This window comes from Dendropsophus ebraccatus, chromosome 5 (genome assembly GCF_027789765.1).
Source record: "Dendropsophus ebraccatus isolate aDenEbr1 chromosome 5, aDenEbr1.pat, whole genome shotgun sequence".
NCBI lineage: Eukaryota > Metazoa > Chordata > Amphibia > Anura > Hylidae > Dendropsophus > Dendropsophus ebraccatus.
Window position 1 is genome coordinate 32960255 of NC_091458.1, and position 20510 is coordinate 32980764.

A 20510-nucleotide genomic window follows, 5' to 3' on the forward strand; every position below is an offset into this window, starting at 1 on the left:
AGGAACCCCCCAAACATTACCATATTGCATTCTTTTTTACGATTTCACCAGTTTATATCTTCATAAATAATATATTTGGGATTCCATCATACATGTTATGGTAAAATGAATGACGCCATTACAAAGTACAACTATTCCTGTAACAAATAAGCCCTTACATGGCCTGTAGATAAAAAACTGAAAGTGCTGGAGCTCTTAGAAGGGGAGGAGGGAAAAACGGAAACACTAAGATCAAAATTTGCGCGGTCCACTGGGTCATTTTGGGCCTGGTCCTCAAAGGGTTAAAGCCATGTTTTTTGTTATTGTTTTTTTAAATCCCCATTGCAGGTTTTAGATTTCCAATTCCATACAAGTACAAATTTAGATACAAGGTTTTATGTTAAAATAAAGAGATTTATTCAATGTATCATACATAGAAATTATATATTTTATTATTTATTGTAAATAATTGTTTCCCTTAAGCCCAACATGACAGGATGGGATACAAATTATTTAGAGTGTGATACATTCTCTTCTTCCTCGATGCTGTTAGTTATTGGTGTTTGCGTATGGCACGTACAATGGATTAACGTTAGGCATGGGGCAGACAATGGGGGCCATTCTGTAACAAATCCGTGACATTCTACATGACATATATACAGATGCAGCAGTGCCTGATGGACTCCAGAGCCTACACACCATAAAGGTGGCTCATCTAGCTGCAGTCCGGGTCAGGACCAGCCAATCATCTACTTTGTGCAATCTCCTAAGACACGGATGGGAAACCTTCGGCCCTCCAGCTGTTGCAAAACTACAATTCCCATCATGCCTGGACAGCCAAAGCTTTAGCTTTGGCTGTCCAGGCATGATGGGAATTGTAGTTTTGCAACAGCTGGAGGGCCGAAGGTTCCCGATCCCTGTCCTAAGGCTAAGCCCAAACTCAACTCTGCTGCATCTAACTAAATGACTGATGCAGCACATTTCTTATATTTCATTTTGCCCCTGTAATCCTCACAGGATGACCCCCATTGTACGTCCATGCACTTGATCCACTAGGATTCTTTAAAAAAAGAAAATAGAAAATACATTTAGTGAAGAAGCAGCTTCCACATAAGCAATATATTAAAACTGATAACAAAAAAGCCTTAGAGGGGTGCGGATCAAACTCATTCACTTATTGCAGTGTACACGTCACCAGTCAGCGGTGGAGGCAGCCATGTTGATGGAACCACCCAAAGGATCTGGGGAAAAAACGTCTGACAACACCGCACACAGGTGACCGGTACAGTTCAATGTGGTTATATAGATACATACAGAACAATCTATTTTTTAACAGAATATATTACACAAAATACATCAACATTCTCTTGCAAAGCCCCAGAGAGCCGCCACCTTCCTCTCTCCTCGCGGAAAAGCTGGACGTGCTGCGGAAGAGAAAAAAAAAGTACGGAGGAAAATAACAGATCTTCCAACGCGCTCATGACCCCGCGGTCCAGACTTTGCACGGACAGACACACAATGATTATACACATCACTACATCACAATTCCTACTTCCTCCTACAGTCTCACAGAACCGGCCTGTGAATCTGGGGACAGTAAAACCTAAAAAAAAAAGAGTCAAAACCACGCAGTATGCAAACACGTTCTCACACGTTCTACCAAAAACCCAACCAGGCAGATACAGAGCAGCCAAGTCACAAAGGAGGAGTCTGTATAAATGGCACAAACACTCTTATAACAAAGGAAAAAACAACAATATAATGTACTCATATTGCACAAGAAAGATGTCACATGTTTTGGGGTTAAAGACCGTTCCTACGTTAGGTTGCAATTTTTTTTTTCTTTTATTGAGGTGCAATCTCCTTTATCAATATATATATATAGATATAAAACTTTATATATAAATCTATTTTCATTTACAATTTACACGAGTTAGTGAATTCCATTGATAGGGTTTTCTTAAAAGGCCTAAAAATTGTAGCTTTTTGTAAAAGGGGGAAAAAAAAAAAAATTCTATGGATGTGATTTACATTTTTATCAAATAACAAAATGACACAGCTGGGCTCACTGTGGTACAGTCTATAGGTTGACTAGAGATGAGCAAACCTCGGCTGAACCCGAACCGAATCACTAGGTCAGTATTTGATAAAAGCCTTCCGTAATTTTTTAGGACCGTATATTATGTCCGCAATCCGCAAAAAATGGGAAGGCGACAGTTAAATTAAGGTGATCTGTATTTTTTGTGTATGTTAAGGATGTTACTTCTGTAAAAATTACAGGTCCACAAAAAATTACGGACACTACCATACACTTCAATGGGAGCCACAATTATGACCCGTAGAAATCAACGTGCTCTATATTTGTCCATAACTGCAGATCCGTCAGTCGGCTCTGAGGTGCAATGCATGATGGGAGATGTAGTTTCTCAGCCGGGTGCCATATTGTAAAACTGGGATCATTTGTAAAAGTTTGATTCTAGGGCTAGGAGCAGCGTAGACAAGTAAGAAAGGTGTCAAACAATCAGTGGGGGATCAGTGAGTGTGCCTATATTCTTTTTGTGCATTTTTTATTAGATTAACACTGTTTTTAAAGTGCTCTATGTGCCTGGAAAAGTCTTCCAGACACCCGGAGCAATCAACAGCCAAACAATCCAGTTCAGTTTGGGTTCGGATGAGGTTTGTTCTCTTTGTACAGCTTACTGGCAAATATGTTTGCCCTTTCTACGACATAGGAGGTAAGGCTGGGTTCACACTACGTTTTTGCAATCCATTTTTTGCATCCGTTTTGATCCGTTTTTCCATTGACTTCCATTATAAAAAAAAAAACTGATCTGTTTGTTTTTTTTGACAGACACAAACGTGGTCAACCTCATTTTTGTGTCAGTCTAAAAAAAACTGATCCGTTTTTTTTTTTTTTTATAATGGAAGTCAATGAAAAAACAGATCAAAACGGATGCACACAGCTGCATCTGGTTTTTTTCAAACAACATATTGCAAAGACGGATTGCAAAAACGTAGTGTGAACCCAGCCTAAATGTATACTGCTGGAACATGCTGCAGTCTTGAGACTGAGGGCCCTGGGTCTTCCATTCCCCCATTTTTGTAATTGCTGGGGGTCTCTACAGAATCATCATAATGAACGATCCTGCACATAAAGGATAGGTGTTGCAGGTCAGCTGCTGGTGGGACAACCCTTTTTACAGGAACCTTTTACATTGTAGATGTAGTCTGATTTACCAACATCATGTTATAGAGCAGCAGATTGAGATATATATATCTTTGTGGGATAAGGTTTAACATAACTTGTCATTTATTGATTGAAATCTCTGACCTTTCCATGCTTAGGAGTCCAGGGGGTGGTCCTATCCTTAAGTAACACCGTCCTCTGGTATCTTTTTCCCACAATGATATACATATATCAATCTTCTCAGCTCCACCTATTCTATAATATGATGCCTAAAGATTAGATTTTCAGGGGGACGGTTCCCTTTAAGTAATCCATTTGGAAAGCACAGTAGGAAATGATAGTTTTTCTATTAGTTTTTTTTTTACAGTTGCAAAGCACCGTAATATACAAGATAAGGCTTATTTGCTGCGGCTGCTTCCTTGAGAATTGTGGGTGTGAATGCTCATGGCTGTATCTTTTCAAGTCGGCAAGAGATACAAGATATGGCTAGTAAGCAGATCACTGCACAGAATAAGAGGACCCCCATTTGATCAATAGCTTATGGCTGTCAGCATTTATAGCATATTCTTTGCATATGCTAGAAGTGTTTATGATGTTTCAAGATTTCCCCTTTAAGCAAAACTTGCAGCATCACTAGACCTGATTGTTCTTTGGGGAACTGCTCCTCTATTAAAAAAAAAAAAAAAAAAAAAAAAAAAAATGGCTGCTTTCTTCCAGAACAATTGCCTCATGTTTCCACAGGTTGTGCGTAATATTACAGTTTAAAGGACTTCTCAGACAACAGAAAGTCCTGTTCGGCGGTGGTTTGGGCACTTTTGTGATTAGGGGGGAATCAGGGCAGGGGAGTATAACTTCTTTTAGTTTATGCCAACCTGAGCCATGGATAAGTATTTTTGGGACTGGACAATCCCTTTACCCCATTTTCTTCAACATAGCAGAGCTGCAATACCTCATAGAACCTGTGGACAGAGGTGGCACTGTTTCTGAGAAAAAAAAACCCACAAAAAAACAGCCATGTTTTACTAACCCTGGACAAACTCAATTCAACCTCTAAGTTAGGCTCTCAAACCTCATGGCTTTTATTCATACTGCAGCCATGACGGATATTTTTGCGGACAGATCCTATTGACTTACCATCCATCAAGCTGCAGACTGTCCCAACCCTGATTTTACGTCTCAGCCTTTCTAACAACCTGCACAGCAGCAAATGAACCGTAGCCGGATAAGCCGTGATAAAACTCGACAAGGGTCAAGCTGTTACTGGAAAATATATAAGTGCTCTTTTGGACAAATATATGGGTAATGGTTGAGATTTTCAGCAACTCTTACAGAAGTCTTAAGATATATATATATATTTAAAAAAAATAGGCAGAATAAGCTCCTTCAATATCCGTAAAAATATATCTGAACAAAAAAGTATAGCAGCGGATGTAGTACTTCCACACTGCAGTCCACCCCGGCCACGGGCGCCACCTGCACATCACAGTTCACTCATACATAAAAGTTTTTTTTTTCTTTTTTTGAAAATGCTGGACCCCTTTCCAAAGTTTCACAAAAAGGAACCAAGATGCAGTCACCAAGTTTCAAGACAATCGTCTATCAAGGCTTTTGTCCAGAGCCGAAGAAGCTAAAGGTTATTGCTATGCAAAAAAAGAGTAAATTGTGCTGCATCAGAGGGCAAGTAAAAATCCACTCATAATGATAGCCTGTAGCTTGGCAGGGGTAATGCCAAGAAGGTGCCACATGGTACAGGTACCACGCTCTTTGGTTATTCGCTGGGAGCTTATTGTCTACACGTGATGGCTCTCGTATTAAGGTACAGACGGTGGGATGCCAAGAAGCACCAAACCCATCCAATACTCAGCATCCATCCCGATAAGCGGACTGTTCTCAATGCCTCTGTATTATGGCAAGGGGTTGAGAACAATCTTCAGGAATCCCACCCAGAAGTCATGGGTACAAGTGGAAAGGATTTTTACCCAAGGAGTGAACTATTTCATACATAGACAGGTTGACAATTCTCTGTCTCACTTGACTTTGTCTCTTGAGTTTCTTCCTTAGATTCCTCACACGGAGAGGGCTCCATCCGAGACGGCTTTGGATAGCGGAAAGGATAACCATTGTCATCAAAGAACCTTCTGAAGGTAAATTCATAGAAAGCGTGTTCTGTGTGCTTGTTATTAGAAGACATGAGGGCATCCCAAGCCATGGTGCTGTCCCCACTCTCATTCCAAGGGCCTTCTTCATCCACTGGATCAAAGTTGGACGTGTCCATTGGGTGGCTGATTTTAGGGACGTAAGGTGCCGGCTGCCGACGGATGTCAGAAGAGAAGTCGATGGACTTGAAGAATGGGTGAGCTTTTATTTCATCTGCCCCGTTCCTGCCCAGTCTGTTCTCGGCAGCACAACAAAGTTTGGTGATCAGATCAGTTGCCTCTGGGCTCAGCTTGATCTGGGAGGGAATGTGCAGTGTGTTCTCCCAATTTATTACCTTTAAAAGGAGAAAACAAAGCTTGTGTCAAAGCACAGGGTCATAAGAGTGACAGAAAAAAAACTGAAGGTTCAAAGCGTTACTATTTTACTTTTCATATGTCACAGGGATACGTCAAAAGTTTTGATTTGTTGGGGACTGGGTGTTCAGACCCCCCACCGTTTGCAAGAACAAGCCAAGAGAAGCACACAGCTTGTCTGATTGCAGACGCAGGACTCCATAAATTTATTATAGAATTGAGCAGGAAGTCCTCAGACATGTGCTCCCCCGTGGGGATCTGAAGAACCAGATCCCGACTGATCAAAACTTTTGACGTTTCAAAAGTTTTGCAAAATGATAACAACTTTATTCTTCGAGATCAAACCATATTGGATCAAAGATGGCTGTTATTGCTGGTTGACAGGCCAGATAAAACACAAACCCATAACAGCATTCGCCTGTGGGAAGCCTCTGCATGGATCTCTCTGAATACCCATTTTGTGTGATGAATTAATAAAGATGATATGCCATTTGATGAGAGACACTGTTTTCTATTTTATTCATTGATTATTATTGGTTCAACATGACTTCTTGAAGTGTACCCATCTTAAAAAAAAAACAAAAAACTTTTCACGAGTTAAAGGGATATGTCAGTTTTGATTGGTCATGGTCTCGCTGCTGACACCCCCACCAGTCAGGCACCTCTATCTAAGCGGCCCCCCAGACTTATAATAGAACCGCATGGATGGCACGGAGATCACTGTCCCATCCAGATGAAGAATACCAAATAATGGAAATGTCCACAATACTGAAAATTAACTCATTCCTAACCAGCACATTTTCACATGATTATGGTCCATTCTAGACTGTAAGGATATATTTCATATACAGGCAGTCATCAAGTGGTTGAAGGTGTGCTGCTATGTAATACAATAATGGCAGATAATTAGGATATGCCATAACATTATGAAAAATATAGGTTTCAACTTTTGATGTGAGAATAATCGTTCACCTAAAGAAATGACACTGGCTTGGTCTCCAAATCTCTGCAATTCTATATATACAGTTCCTCCCACTGGAACTTTAGAATAATAAGTGTGCAGGTACAAGCAAAAACCAGACATTACAGAGTAACAAAGGACTTACAAGAGCTTACCATCTAAAGCTGGCATTGTAAAACAAAAAAAAAAAGAAGTTTGGATCTCATATGCTTTATTATTCATATTCTAGCAAATGGTGACCAAAAAAAGAAAAAGGTCTCTAAATATAGATTTCCGTAGGAGATGTAAGGAAGTCTTGGCTCTTACCTTCATCTGCGTCTCAGTTGGGTTGGGTGCCAGGAAAGGAGGCTGACCGACTAACATCTCAAACAGGATGACGCCCACACTCCACCAGTCACAGAGCTGCGTGTATCCTGCACAGTGACAGCACAACGTGTTATAGGAGAAATTCTGTGCTCAGATTGCTGATCAGTACATTTCTTTTCATTCAATATACTGTATACAAAGCCTCATTTTAAACAGGGCACAATATGAACATTGTAGAGTGTTAAAGGAGTCTTTCCCACCACGGCCAGCAGACTCTGTTGGCATATTTGTGGCGAACAGCTGATCATTAGTGTGTTCTCACTTAGGGCCCTATTCCATCGAAAGACTATCGTTCGTATAATCGTTACCGATCTCAAACGACCGCTATTGCGAAAGACCTGAAAACGTTCACTCATTTCCATAGAACGATAATCGTTACTTATGATCGTATTTGCGATTGTTATTTCTTCGCTACGACCAAACGACATCTTATTCAATGCGAACATTTTTTTTCCAGGTATCTATTTTTCTACCTATATTATAAAATAATCCTGATATCTTGCAGTTTTCTTTCTCACCACTGGGGCTAAAATTAAGCTGAGGCTTGCTGTTGTGTCTGTAGCAGCTCCCTGTGGAATGACCTCTTTAAAGGTCACAGAGCACGCTCAGTAATGTTTTACATTCAGCTCAAGGGGACAGACAGTCTATTGTTGTCTATGTCCATGAGTCTTGATGTAAAGCATGTCACTAAATGCTGTTAACAACAGCTCAGGCAAGATGGCAGCCCCCATAATGTGCAAAAAGTGAAATGCAAAAAAATTAGAAAAAAGAAACGGATAAGAATAAAATACGTTTTAGTATCTGAATCTAATCAGTAAACGAAAATCTAGGTGACACATTCCTTTTGATGCTACTCACCTTTACGTAGAAGAACTTCTGGGGCAATATAGTTAGGGGTCCCTACTAGTGAATGGGCCAGACATCGGTGGTGCTGTCTCTTTGCCCTTTGCTCCAACGTCTTCAGACGATCGCCACATCTGCAGTTGGACACGTCATCCCAGTGCTCGCTGGGCTCCATGCTGTCCTGTCGAATGTGATTCCCTAAAGAAAGAATACAAATCTGGAATTAATGGAGCAATTTCAGTGTTTTTCCCCAATGTATTATATAGTTATAGTGTAATACACACATATTTAAGCTAAAAAAATGAGTTTTTATTGTCATAGTTAAAAGCTTGAATACATTGGTAATAGGTTTGCATTCTTTTGTACATATCACAACATATGCTATAACTTCTATTATGTGCTGAATTGACTTCATATACTACGATTTTTTTCTTCTTAGTTTAATCGACAAATTGTGTGGCTAGCAGACAAATAAGCAACCACATAGAAGATTTAGGACTAAACTTATGTTAGGGAGGGAGACCAAGTCTAGAAATGAGTGGGGGTAGCCTATTGAGACGTCTGGGATTTCTTCTATGACTACGGTGCAAGTACATGGAATACACTCTGACTGGGAAAGTAAAGCCCTCTCTTGGGTATCTCCGTTGGTAAAGAAGAGTATCCTTCTATGCTGCTTGGAAAAGATGTTGGGATGTTATACCAACTGGCAAGGTAAAGAGGTATCCTCTGATGACTGCAGAAGTGGAGGTGAATGGGGCTATTGCTGTGACTACCAGGGGGTGCATGTAAAATTTAAGGTCCCTCATACTATTAATCTTTCTCAAAGGGACAAAGCCTTTTACAAAGATGGCATATGGCAACACTTCCTGTTGGGACGAGGAAGTGAAGGACAGTAGTAATCTGGTGGGTGTCGGAATGATGGCAGCAGGGATCAGGGAGTAAGCAATTCTTATTTTAGGGATATTGTTTACACACATAAAAACAAAGACATCCCTTTTTTGAATATCCCGTCTTTTGCTGAGAATGTATAGTAAATGATAAACTCACTTACCTTTCTGGTAGTACTTTGAGTTATGTGTCCATCTAAACCCTGTACAAAGTCCAAAATCTGTTAACTTAATGTGTCCATCTAAATCTATGAGAATGTTATCGGGCTTAATATCCCTATGGATAAATCCCATCTTGTGGACGCTCTCTATGGCCAGTGTCAACTCCGCAATATAAAACCGGGCCAAGTGTTCTGGAAATACCTCCATGCGTATGAGAAGACTCATCATATCTCCTCCGGGGATGTAATCCATCACAAAGTACAAATTGTCTTTGTCTTGGAAGGAATAGTAGAGCTTCACCACCCACTCATTATCGGCCTCTGCCAGGATGTCCCTTTCAGCTTTCACATGGGCCACTTGATTTCTATTGAGGACGTCCTTCTTCCTCAGGGTCTTCATCGCATATAAAGCTTTGGTATCCACTTTACTTGCCAGACAAACTTCTCCAAAAGCACCGATGCCCAGCGTCTTGATCTTCACGAATAAGGACTTGTCCATTTTGGCTCTCTTTAGCCTGTTGTAGTTGGACTCCTTCTGGTAAAGGATTTTCCTCATCTGCTCTTGGACAGCTTCACAAAGCCCAGCCTATAAAATACAAGATACATAGTCATCAAGGTATAAAGAGGCTATAACTCCATCTAGTTCTGCTTATCCTTCTGCACTGCTGATCCAGAAGAAGACAAAAACCTTCATAATGTAGAAGCCAATTTTCTGCATGTCAGGGAAAAAAATATATTTATATAAAAAAAAAATTAAAATTTTATTTAACCCACTTTGCTTGTAAATCACCTGTGTCAAATATGTCCCTTACAATCATAACATGGATTAGAGACAATATCTTTCAATAATTTATAAGTTAGTCCAACTTCCTACACTTCAAGAAATATGTAGCCCTCACAAAGAAGTCACTGACTGCCTACAAGTAACTTGTGTGCATAACTTTGTCTGCACATAATGCAGACACAATCCCTTGCAGAAAAATTGCAGTAATATTGCAGAAAAAAATATTACAAAAAATTTAGGGAAAAAAAAATCTATTACAGTCTTTGACTCCCCAACTAAAGTCAATTAGGGGTAAAATCGACATTGGATGTCCATTTATGTTTACTGACATGTCAATTCTTTCGGTGGAGGATGGAGGGCGCACAAGGCATCCTATTTAATTAATAGGACAGGCAGAACTTCAAGTGGAGTATGCAGAGCGGGCTCCACTTTAAATTGCGCCAGAATTACTCGCCAACTTATCAAACAATTTGCACAAGGTCATAAAAGGAAATACAGCAATACATACAACAATTGTTATATAAATGTCACTGCCAACATATAACTGCAACACAATTATGGTTAAGCATAACATAATGACACTAAATGATTGCTTGAACTACCAAAGCAGTATAAGGGATGTGCACTACAGCACTGGAGGTGTCATCAAAAAATTTCTAGTAGGCGAGACAAGAAGAGCCTGAAAAAGGCAAAAGTTTGAAAATAATATAGTGCGGGAAGGTGCGTTCACATATACAGGATCCGAAGCAGATTTGATGACGCAGACATGAAGCTGCAGTTTCAAAGCAAATCAAATCTGGGCTATCAAATCTGCTGCAGATCCTGTACATGTGAAAGCACCTGTAAGAAGGGAAATGGAAAAAGAAGGGAAGAGAGAAAAAGAAGGAAAAAAAAAGAAAAAAAAAAAAGAAGAGGGGGAAGTAAGGAAAGGTAAAAAGATGGAATAAGTAAGTGGAAAACGTCATGTAAACAGACTACATGACAACAAGACGCTGCTCAGGTCACGATTCCAAGCCCTAAACTAAGGCCTAGATGTCCATTTATGTGCTGATTTTTTGCACAGTGTGTGGATGTGATCACTATTAGAGATCAGCAAACCTGGAGCACCATTGGGTTACACTAAAACCGCAAGCTCGTGGCATTTGATTACCGGTGGCTAAAGAGGTTGGATGCAGCCCTAAGGACCCTATTACACGGCACGATTATCGTGCGAAAAATCGTTATATCGTTCTAATTTAAACTATAATCGTTCTGTGTAATTGCAGGCAACGATCGAAAAATCGTTCGTATGTCATTGATCATTGATTTAGATCTAAACCTAACTACTAATTGCTCTGTGTAATAGGACCCTTAGGCTGCATGGGAAACCTTGATATAGCCAAAGGTCATAGGCTACATCCATGTTTTCCTGGACTCTCTAGGGCTGCACCTAACTTCTTCAGCCACTGGTAATCAAATGCTGCACACTTCAGTTTCACTCATCTCTAAAATCAGTATAAATCCTATGCACTGCTGCTATCCTAAATCTAAAACTAATTCACTGGAAAGCCACATCGTAATCAACCTATGTGAACATAACCTAAATATTCCAAAGCTATTAAAAAATTGCTTCTAGTCTGAATGTAAAATGTAAAAACAACAAAAAAAAAAAAAAAAAAAAAAAAAAGAATTTACCGAAAACAAAGTTAATGTAAACTTAATACCAATTTTGTATTATCATAAAGCTACTACCTGCTGTATACACGGACCCCCAGGAATAACTCCCTATATTTGGCGTCTGGTGTATTCATGGAGCATTGAAGCAAACATTCAATGAATTTCATGCACTGGAGACAGAAGGAAAGCTCTTTGCATCGTATATAGCCCATTCTCCAGCTGTCACCTCCGCAATCACTATTAGACAATCTCTAAATAAATGTTTCGGCAAAATATCTCTAAAAATAGCGGATAAGTGAGCGCTTCATCTATCTATGATTTATTTTAGAGCGGTGCCCCTGATCTGTCTATATGTCTGACACCGGGAATGTAACACCGGCTCTTATTACCCATCCAGCAACTGTCTGCTCCCTAACTACATATTTTTATGTTGAATAATATATTATTCTTACCTACATGTGGCCACACTATTGACGGAACCACAAAGCTGTCTCTGAAGTCAACGCTAAGAATATGTCCACATAAACTCCTCCGAAAACAAAAGGTGTTAGATATGAAATTTCATCTCACCCGACTCCTATCTCCACCATCAGCATCAATTAGTGGAGAGTCGGAGGCCCCTTATGATTTTAATACATATTACATACATTTAATACATAGGCCTTTAGTCTCTACTATTACAGTGTTTCTCTGAAAAGAAGACAGGGTCTTATATTATTTCTCAGCAAAAAGGGGCTATGGCTTATTTTCGGGGTAGATTATTTACTTACTTATTTACCGAGAAACACTATGGGGGAGATTTATGAAATTGGTGTAAGGTAGAATTGTCTCAGTTGCCCCTAGCAACCAATCAGATTCCACTTTTCATTCCTCACAGATTTTTTGAAAAAATTAAAAGGTGGAATCTGATTTAGACAATTCTACTGATTAAGCTGATTAAGACAATTCTACTTAACACCAGTTCAATAAATCTCCCCCTATATGCCCCTACACTGTAGCCCCACTCTATACGGTAGTACGCCACCATACTGTATATCTCACTGTCCCCCTGTAGTTAAGCATCAATACCATATTTTTCCCTCCCCCATACTGTATACATCCATCTCAGCAGTGAGGCCCCCATAATGTATCCCCCCATAGTTATTCCCCCATACTGTATACATTTCCCCTCTACAGTAAGGTACCCATACTGTATACATCTCTACTCCCTCTGCAGGTAGCCCCCATACTTTATACCTCTCTCCCTCCCCCCTCTGTAGTCCCCCCCCATACTATATAAATTCCTCCCCCCTCTGTAGTTGACCCACATACCCTCCTTCCCCCATACTGTATACATCCCCCTCTGCAGGTAGTCCCCATACTTTATACCTCCTCCCTGTAGTTGGCCCACATACCCTTCATCCCCCTATATTCAGTGTCCCCTACTGTGCATCTGCAGTGTCCCACTACAAAAGGTTCTTCTCTCTCTCTCTAATATTATATATATATATATATATATATATATATATATATTCCATTTGTTCTTGTACTGGAAAGGGTTAATGGCCACTGCAAAGGGCTCATCTTATATTGACCCCCAGTGTTCAAGTTTGGTATCCTTCATATTCTCCTATGCATATTGATTTGCATATTTTTCTGAGCTTGTCACATGGTGTGGTGATGCAAACGGCCTAGTGTCACGTGACTTTCCCATAGTAACCCCATAGCCGTTGAGCTTTTGGCTGGGGTGAGTTAGTCACTTCCCCTCTAGGGTGTGTGTTCTCCCTCTTACCTTCAAGAGGGAAGATTTCTTCTAACCAAAGTGACACTATCACACTACGGCCTGTTGCAACATCACCCGTCTCCTCAGTTGTATTCAAGTCTGCCTATCACTGGTTGCATCCAGAGACTGTTGCTATTGGCATCCACCGTGTTAATAAATGCACAACTCTCGTTGTTTCTGAACCCTGGCATTGGTCTAGTTATTGGTGCCTTGACTAAGGGCAACAAAGAATTGTCCTGGGGTCCCGCTTGCTCAGGTTCCTGTGGTCTAGCCCTGCACCCTCGTGCCAATACCGTGACCATCAGTAGTTGAGTATAATAGGGGCGTCTCGGGCGGCAGCCCGGGGCCCTGAGCTCCTGGGGGGCCCATGACCACCCAAAAAGACTTATACTTTCAGTGGTGTACTGTCTCCTGGCTACACTTACGCCATGATTTGCAGTTTTTTTAATGGCAATTTTGCACAAATCAGGACATCATGACATTATCGATCCTATACTATGAACGCCAGGCTAGTGCTGCCATAGTTACAGTGGGGTGGGGGGGCCCAGGCTTGGTGAACAGCCCGGGGCCTATGGTAAAGTTAATCCGCCCCTGGTGACCATAACATTTAACAGTGGCAGCCCGGGTACCGCTAACATCAACCTCCCCAGCCGGTTACTCCACATCTTCTTACCTCTTCTGCCACTATAAGCATTGGCCTACAGCAGGCAAAAGTTTGCAACTGAAGCTTGGTATGACTACAAACCTTAACGTTCAAAACGTGTTGGCACTAGAGTATGTTCTTTATAGTTTTAAAAAAAAAAAAACATTTTAATAGGTGATGGACATTCCCATGGTGAAATTTGTTCTCTTACTATATATGAAAACATGAAAACCAGTGGCAAGACCTAGTGTACTGAAGGTCTATGTGGAAGATGCATGCTATGGGAAGAGGGAAGCGGATTAAACTACGTTGTATGGGTGACAGAAAATGTGTCTTCCCGACATTTTTCAGGTTTAGTTAAATAACTTATTAAAAATCATCCAGAAAAAGGAAGACAATTACCTGGGCCATCTCTTGCTCCAGCTGTAAGCGTCTATTGATCTTTTGCTGGTAGGTCTTGATGACGTTCTCCACGTGTTGTTCCATATAAAACTTGAAGGCAAATGGTGAGTAGCTTTTGATTCTGGATTCCCTCTTCTCCTCGTCCTTGCTGTTCTTACGCACCGGTACAGGGGAGGTTTGTATCTGCTTTTTATCCTTCCCAGGCTTGCTGACTTTGGAAGATTTACTTGCTTTCTCCTGTTTTACGTCACCATTGATCTGCTCCGGTGGATTACTGGTTACGTTGTCCACAACCCGCAGATTCTGCTCTACTCCCTTGCATATAGAATTTAATTCATGTTGTTCCGAGTGCAAAAGGTGCTTTGGGTAAGGCGGTGGTGGAAATCTCATATCCTGATTGCTATAATCGACATCGATCCCATATGCCCCTGGACCACCAACAGATAACTGATGGGGCTCGATCTTTTCTAGATTGTCAGCTGTTTGTGAAGCCAACCAGGCAGGGTGAGATGGGCCTACCGCGGTCTGAGGTTCTGGCCTCATCACCCTCATACTCTTGACCGGCTGAAGTATGTGAGCAGACGTCACAGCAGTGATGGTAGGGGAGGCCAAAGTATTATCGGCTTTGTTTTGAGGTGTTTGCCACATCTGCACTTGCTTTTGCTGCTGGTGGTTATTGAAGGAGTTAGTACGGCTTGGTACCTGGGACTCTGGCCTAAAGGGGACATGTTGCCGTGCTGAGGACTCCAATCCAGGACCTTGTAGAGAATCACGGCGTGACTGTGGAGTTTGCCATTGACACACACCTCCCATATCATACATTTCCATATTCATGCTATTTTGTGTTGGATTCAAAAGGTTCTGAGGTGTGTCGGGAAAGTCATTATAAGGAGACCCCCTAGACATGACAAGCATTTGGTGAGAAGGACTTGACTGCTTGTGGTGAGGATGTGGCATGTACAGACTGGTTGGTGCTTGCTGAAATGTATGGCCAGGGCTGGTTTGTGCCACGGGTCCTTTGTTCTGCATGTTTACATAGCCGCTATCTTGCTGCATTTTGTTTTGAAATGATGGGGTTCTTTGCACCCCATAACCCATAGGCTCTCCCTGTACTATAAGATGCTGACGGGCATAGTGTGGGCTGTTCGATGCATGAGGAGGCTGCATCGGTAGACCCTGGTTTGTCATAGTGTAGTTCATTGTAACAGATTCTACACTGGTGGCATAGGCCTTCTGCTGGTGTTGATGACTGGCTGTGGTGGTATGTGCTGGAGGTCTTGGCGATGGTCCATTCATTGCTCCTTGCTGGGGTGCAGAAAGCAAATAGTCCATGTATTGTCGTGGAACATCGTTGAGAACATTGGCACCCTCAACAGGAAAGCTAGGCCCATCATAGGCAGCATTATTCATGGGGTGATAAGGTTGAAAAGGTTCACTTGGTCCTTCAAAGCTTGATCGATGGAGAACATTGTTTGGAGCTGGACCTTTCCCTTTAAAATAAGACACAAAAAAATACATTAACAAAAGAGATGACCTGTGCACAAACATTTTTTGTGAACTGTTAATTTAAGTGTAACCCTGGGTACATATAAAAAAAATTTAAAGAAATTAAATGCCTTCTCCAGCCACTGAGCTGACATTTTCTTCAGGGTCGATGTCTTAGAGAAGTCATAAAGCAGCGGGGAACTGGCAGCATTTGGGGGGGCAGGTGAGTATGCTCGCTTTTTATTTTTAATACGCTCTGAAAATATTCTGATTGATGGTCTATGTCTTTATAGTTTTAGGTTCTATAGTTGCAAATGACTTTTATTCTCATGTAAAGATTAACATTCTCCACTATCCATATGAGATGTTACCTGGTGACGTCTGCTTGATCACTTGGACGATCTGCTCATTTCTGGGGTCCAGATATCCCATCTTACTGATAAATTCCAGTGCGGCCTGAATGCTCCGGCTTCCTGTCTGCTTCAAAGCTCGTATGGCCATTTCCTATTTGCAAAGAAAATAATAATAAAAGAATAAATGAATGGGGAGATCAATGATGACCGGTCTCTGCACATCATAAGTAAGGGCCCTATTAGACTGTTCCTTGCTTGCTGTGAACGACAGCCAAAGCTTTGGATCGGCACTGGTTTACAGAGCCTATTACAAGGCTCGAGCAACAAGGGGAGAGGGACACTTAAAGTGTCACTGTCGTGAAATTTGTTTTTGCAGAAATCAATAGTCCAGGCGATTTTAAGAAACTTTGTAATTGGGTTTATTATCCGAAAAATGCATTTTTATCATGAAAAAGCAGTTTGAAGCTCTCCCCCCTGTCTTCATTGTTCTCCTATGGAGAGAGCTAAAGAAAAGACCAAAACAGGACAACAAAGAGTTAATCTACAAACACCTCACCCGTTATCTCTTCTGACCATCACCAGTGACCTGTCTGGGCTCAGATTACAGCTGTCACCCAGCTCCCTGCCTGTAATCCTCTGTTATCTGCTTTCTGCTGCCGGCTAACTCCCTCCTTCCTCCTCCCCCCTCCCCTCTACCTAGAACAGACAGGGGACGACTCCTGCAACAAGTCACAATTTTCAGATTTTTTGGAGTGGATGAAAAAGAGGAAGGAGGGGGGGACCTGGGAAAAGGCTTTTTACATGCAGATAATGGCAGATTTGGCTAATAAACCCAATTACAAAGTTTCTTAAAATCGCCTGGACTATTGATTTCTGCAAAAAAAAAAAAAAAAATACGACAGTGACTCTTTAAACTATCGCTGGATCATTCATGCTGCCATCACTTGTTGGCCGCACATCCCCTACTATGGCTGTATCCATGTTTTCCAGGATGCTGTAGGGCTGCATCCAACTTCCGTAGCCACTAGTAATCAAATCCTACACACTCTGCTTCAGACTAAGGGCCCTATTATATGAGACGATTATCGTGCGAAAAATCGCTATACCGTTCGAATTTAAACGATAATCGTTCTGTGTATTTGCAGGCAACGATCAAAAAAATAGTTCATATGTCGATCTTTGATTTAGATCTGAACCTAAACTTATTGTTAATCGTTGCTAATCTTTCGCTGTAATTCCACATTCGTTCGCTCAAGTTCCGCATTTTTCACTAATCGTTTAGTGTAATGGCACATTGTCCATTGTTTTAGTAACGATCTCAATAACTATCATTGCAAAGATAATAACTAACGATTATCGTTCTGTGTAATATGGTGACCGATTTCAGGTTAATAATAAACAATCTGTTTGCGATCGTTAGTCGTTAAAAATTGCTCCGTGTAGTAAGAACCTAACCCCAGCATGCTCGAAGTTTGCTCATCTCCATCTTTCATGTAATTTGCACTACTGTACATGGTTGGTCATGTCTGTTGCCCAATCCTTTCCTCTTGCAGATACCTCCCTTGTATTACGTTATATTGGCTTCATATCATTCTTGGATCTAGGTTAATCTACCAGGCACACTGGCATGTTCTTACTCACAAATAAGTGGCGTGAGCATTTCACCAAAAAGAGAACCTGGAAGGAAATCTACAGCAAAGAGGTCCAAAGAAACTAAGCAACGACAACAAATATAAAGACCGACTTAAAGCATGACTTCAGGTTTCCATTCTGAATAAGAATGGATTAAAATTATTTTGTTAGCACCACAGCGGCTAAAATAAGAGGTGGTGTGACTGGTTGACACTTCATTGATGTCATGAGCAGTTTTACACTACCCCTCAATTATATCCCCCGCAGCGATCCCACCCAAACTATATGTCTTTTTCTGGAGATTAACTCATTTCTTGAGTAAAAAAAGTAAAAAAAAAAAAAAAAAAAAAAAGTTTTTAACATGATTTGTATTCTGTTCATGGCCACAACCATTGTCCAGGTCCTTTATCCTTAGATAGGGCTTAATATTTGTGTCTAGTCAAAGCACTGGCTCACGTATGCATGGCCTCAAGCAAATACTGGATGAAAAAAGTTCCATATGTTATTATATACTTGATACTTAAAGGGGTTATCCAGCGCTACAAAAACATGGCCATTTTCTTTCAGAGATAACACGACTCTTGTCTCCAGTTCAGGTGCGGTTTGCAATAAAATTCCATTCACTTCAATGGAACTGAGCAGCAAAATCCCGCCCAAGCTGGAAAGAGCAGTACTGTCTCTGGAAGAAAGTGGCCATGTTTTTGTAGTGCTGGATAACCCCTTTAAAGTGGTACTCCAGCGGAGGAAAAAAACTTTCAAATTATCTGGTGTCAGAAAGTGCTAGGAGATTTGTAATTTACTTCTATAAAAAAAATATATCAAGTCTTCCAGTACTTATCAGTGGCTGTATGTCCTGCAGGAAATGCTGTATTCTTTCCAATCTGACGCAGTGCTCTCTGCTGCCACCTCTATCATGTCAGGAACTGTGCAAAGCAGTAGCAAATCCCTATAGAAAAGCTCTCCTGCTCTCTAGACTGGAATGAATATGCCACTTCCTGCAGGACATACAGCAGCTAATAAGTACTGGAGATTTTTTATTAGAAGCACATTATAAATCTCTGGCACTTTCTGGCACCAGTTGATTTGAAAGAAGGGCCAGGGAGGGAGTGGATGAAAACAATTACATCTACTTTAATTTTTGGCAGGGGTGGGGTGACACATAATAAAGACGTTTTTTACTAGAGATGAGCGAACCTGCCGAGGTTCGGGTTTGTATCAACCTGAACTCTCGGCGTCTGATTCCCGATGTCTGCCCGCTCCGTGGAGAGGGTGGATACAGCCGGAGGAACGCCTGGAAAACTGGGATACAGCCTATGGCTATGGCTGTATCCCAGTTTTCCAGGCGGTCCTCCGGCTGTATCCACCCTCTTCACGGAGGCTGCAGACAGCGGGAATCAGACGCAGAGAGTTCAGGTTCATACGAACTCGAACCTCGGCAGGTTCGTTCATCTCTAGTAAATACCCATCCCAATGCCAGTGCAGCGACTCACTTCTGGACCCTGCTGACAGTCTATATATCTCCTCTGCGTCACGACCCAGCTGACGGATGCCCTGTTCAGTCCATCCGTGACTGGGGTGGGACACCGCTGCAGTCACTGGCTGAGGGGGCTTTGGTGATGTGACGTACAGTGAAGCTGGGAGAAAGCGACATGTAGAGGGGTTCTGGAGCCTGGTGACGTAGCACAGCGCGGACACGAGATCCGGTAACAATACTTTCTTTAATATGTCCCCTCCCGCACTGGACTTCTCCTTTAAGCCCCATCTCAGACCAGGAAGCGGCCGGGCACCAGAGCAGCTGGATGCCAGCAGCAGCGCTGGAGCTGGGGAGGTAAGTACATGTAATGGTTTTCATCCACCCCCTCCCCGGCGAATGTAAAATTAAAAAAAGGAGTCCCGGCCAGAGTACCCCTTTAGGAATATACACGCATTATACAAACAGTCCACAGATCTTAAACATTGAAGGACCAAAGTGATCATATTATTTCTTGAAAAGGGCATCATAAAGATATGACGAGGCTTACAGGCCATTCATGCTCCACTGGGAATACTGGGGAGAAGGATTTGCAAAGCAGCTCTCTGATGCCACCTATGCTATGTAGCTTTCCTCTCAAGTCAATGTTTAACTTTGATTAGAAGCCTTAGAACATTACTGGGGTTTCAAACAAAGCCAGAAAACAAAGAAAAGCAAAGACATTACCCTTTTGGTCCCATAAGGACAAGCCACTCTGCAGGCAGCCAGCGCCCTGCTCTATACTGATGAGGGGCAATAACCCCAAATCAGCTGTCTACAGATGGGTATTCTCTCGTTCTGGAGAGTTGCCTGGCACCCAGTCATGTTACAAGGCTTCTAAATTAAACAATGATGCCCTTTAATTCAACTTTCTCTGCTTTGCATATCCTTCTTCCCAACCCAGTTGGTAGCAGATGGTCCCAGTAACGTGACACCATAGTTATCAGATTTTTTTTTCTTCTCTTTGGTGGTGGTGGTTACCCCACTAATAAAATAGGTTGTTACCAACCTTCAACAAGTTGTCAATAAATAACTCTCTATAGCCCCATCTATAAGCATGTACCCTCTAAGTAAATAAGAAACCCACACGGCTACCTTTGAGAGAAGCTGTTTTTTTTTATCTCTTTTTCCCCCCCATGGAGTACTGCCTGTAAGACTCCATACACCAGCTGGATATCTCCAATGAGAACCAGTTCCCCTCCAGATCCGGCACAGAGAAAATATCTGCTTACAGACAAGTCTTCTTGCATGTGAACAAAGTTGTTTTAACACGTAAGCAATGTAATGATTGGCATCCCATAGCAAATTCTCATCAATTTTAGAATTTTTTTCATACTTAACCTATTTAAAAAAAAAATAAATAAAATTAATATATGTGAGGACTCTTTG

The 20510-nt window shown here is 41.5% G+C and overlaps 1 protein-coding gene across 2 annotated transcripts in view; it reads right to left on the bottom strand.

Moving 5' to 3' along the window:
- Window positions 1–870: 870 nt before the first annotated feature.
- Window positions 871–20510, bottom strand: part of LATS2 (large tumor suppressor kinase 2) — a 45463-nt gene continuing 25823 nt past the window's right edge. For both annotated transcript variants that reach the window (XM_069969824.1, XM_069969825.1), the window contains 6 exons: window positions 15998–16130; window positions 14142–15631; window positions 8898–9480; window positions 7862–8044; window positions 6944–7050; window positions 871–5657 (listed from right to left, as the gene is read on the bottom strand). In XM_069969824.1, coding sequence (XP_069825925.1) covers window positions 5163–5657; window positions 6944–7050; window positions 7862–8044; window positions 8898–9480; window positions 14142–15631; window positions 15998–16130 — 2991 coding nt within the window. In that variant the 3' untranslated portion in view covers window positions 871–5162. The remainder of the gene's footprint in view (window positions 5658–6943; window positions 7051–7861; window positions 8045–8897; window positions 9481–14141; window positions 15632–15997; window positions 16131–20510) is intronic.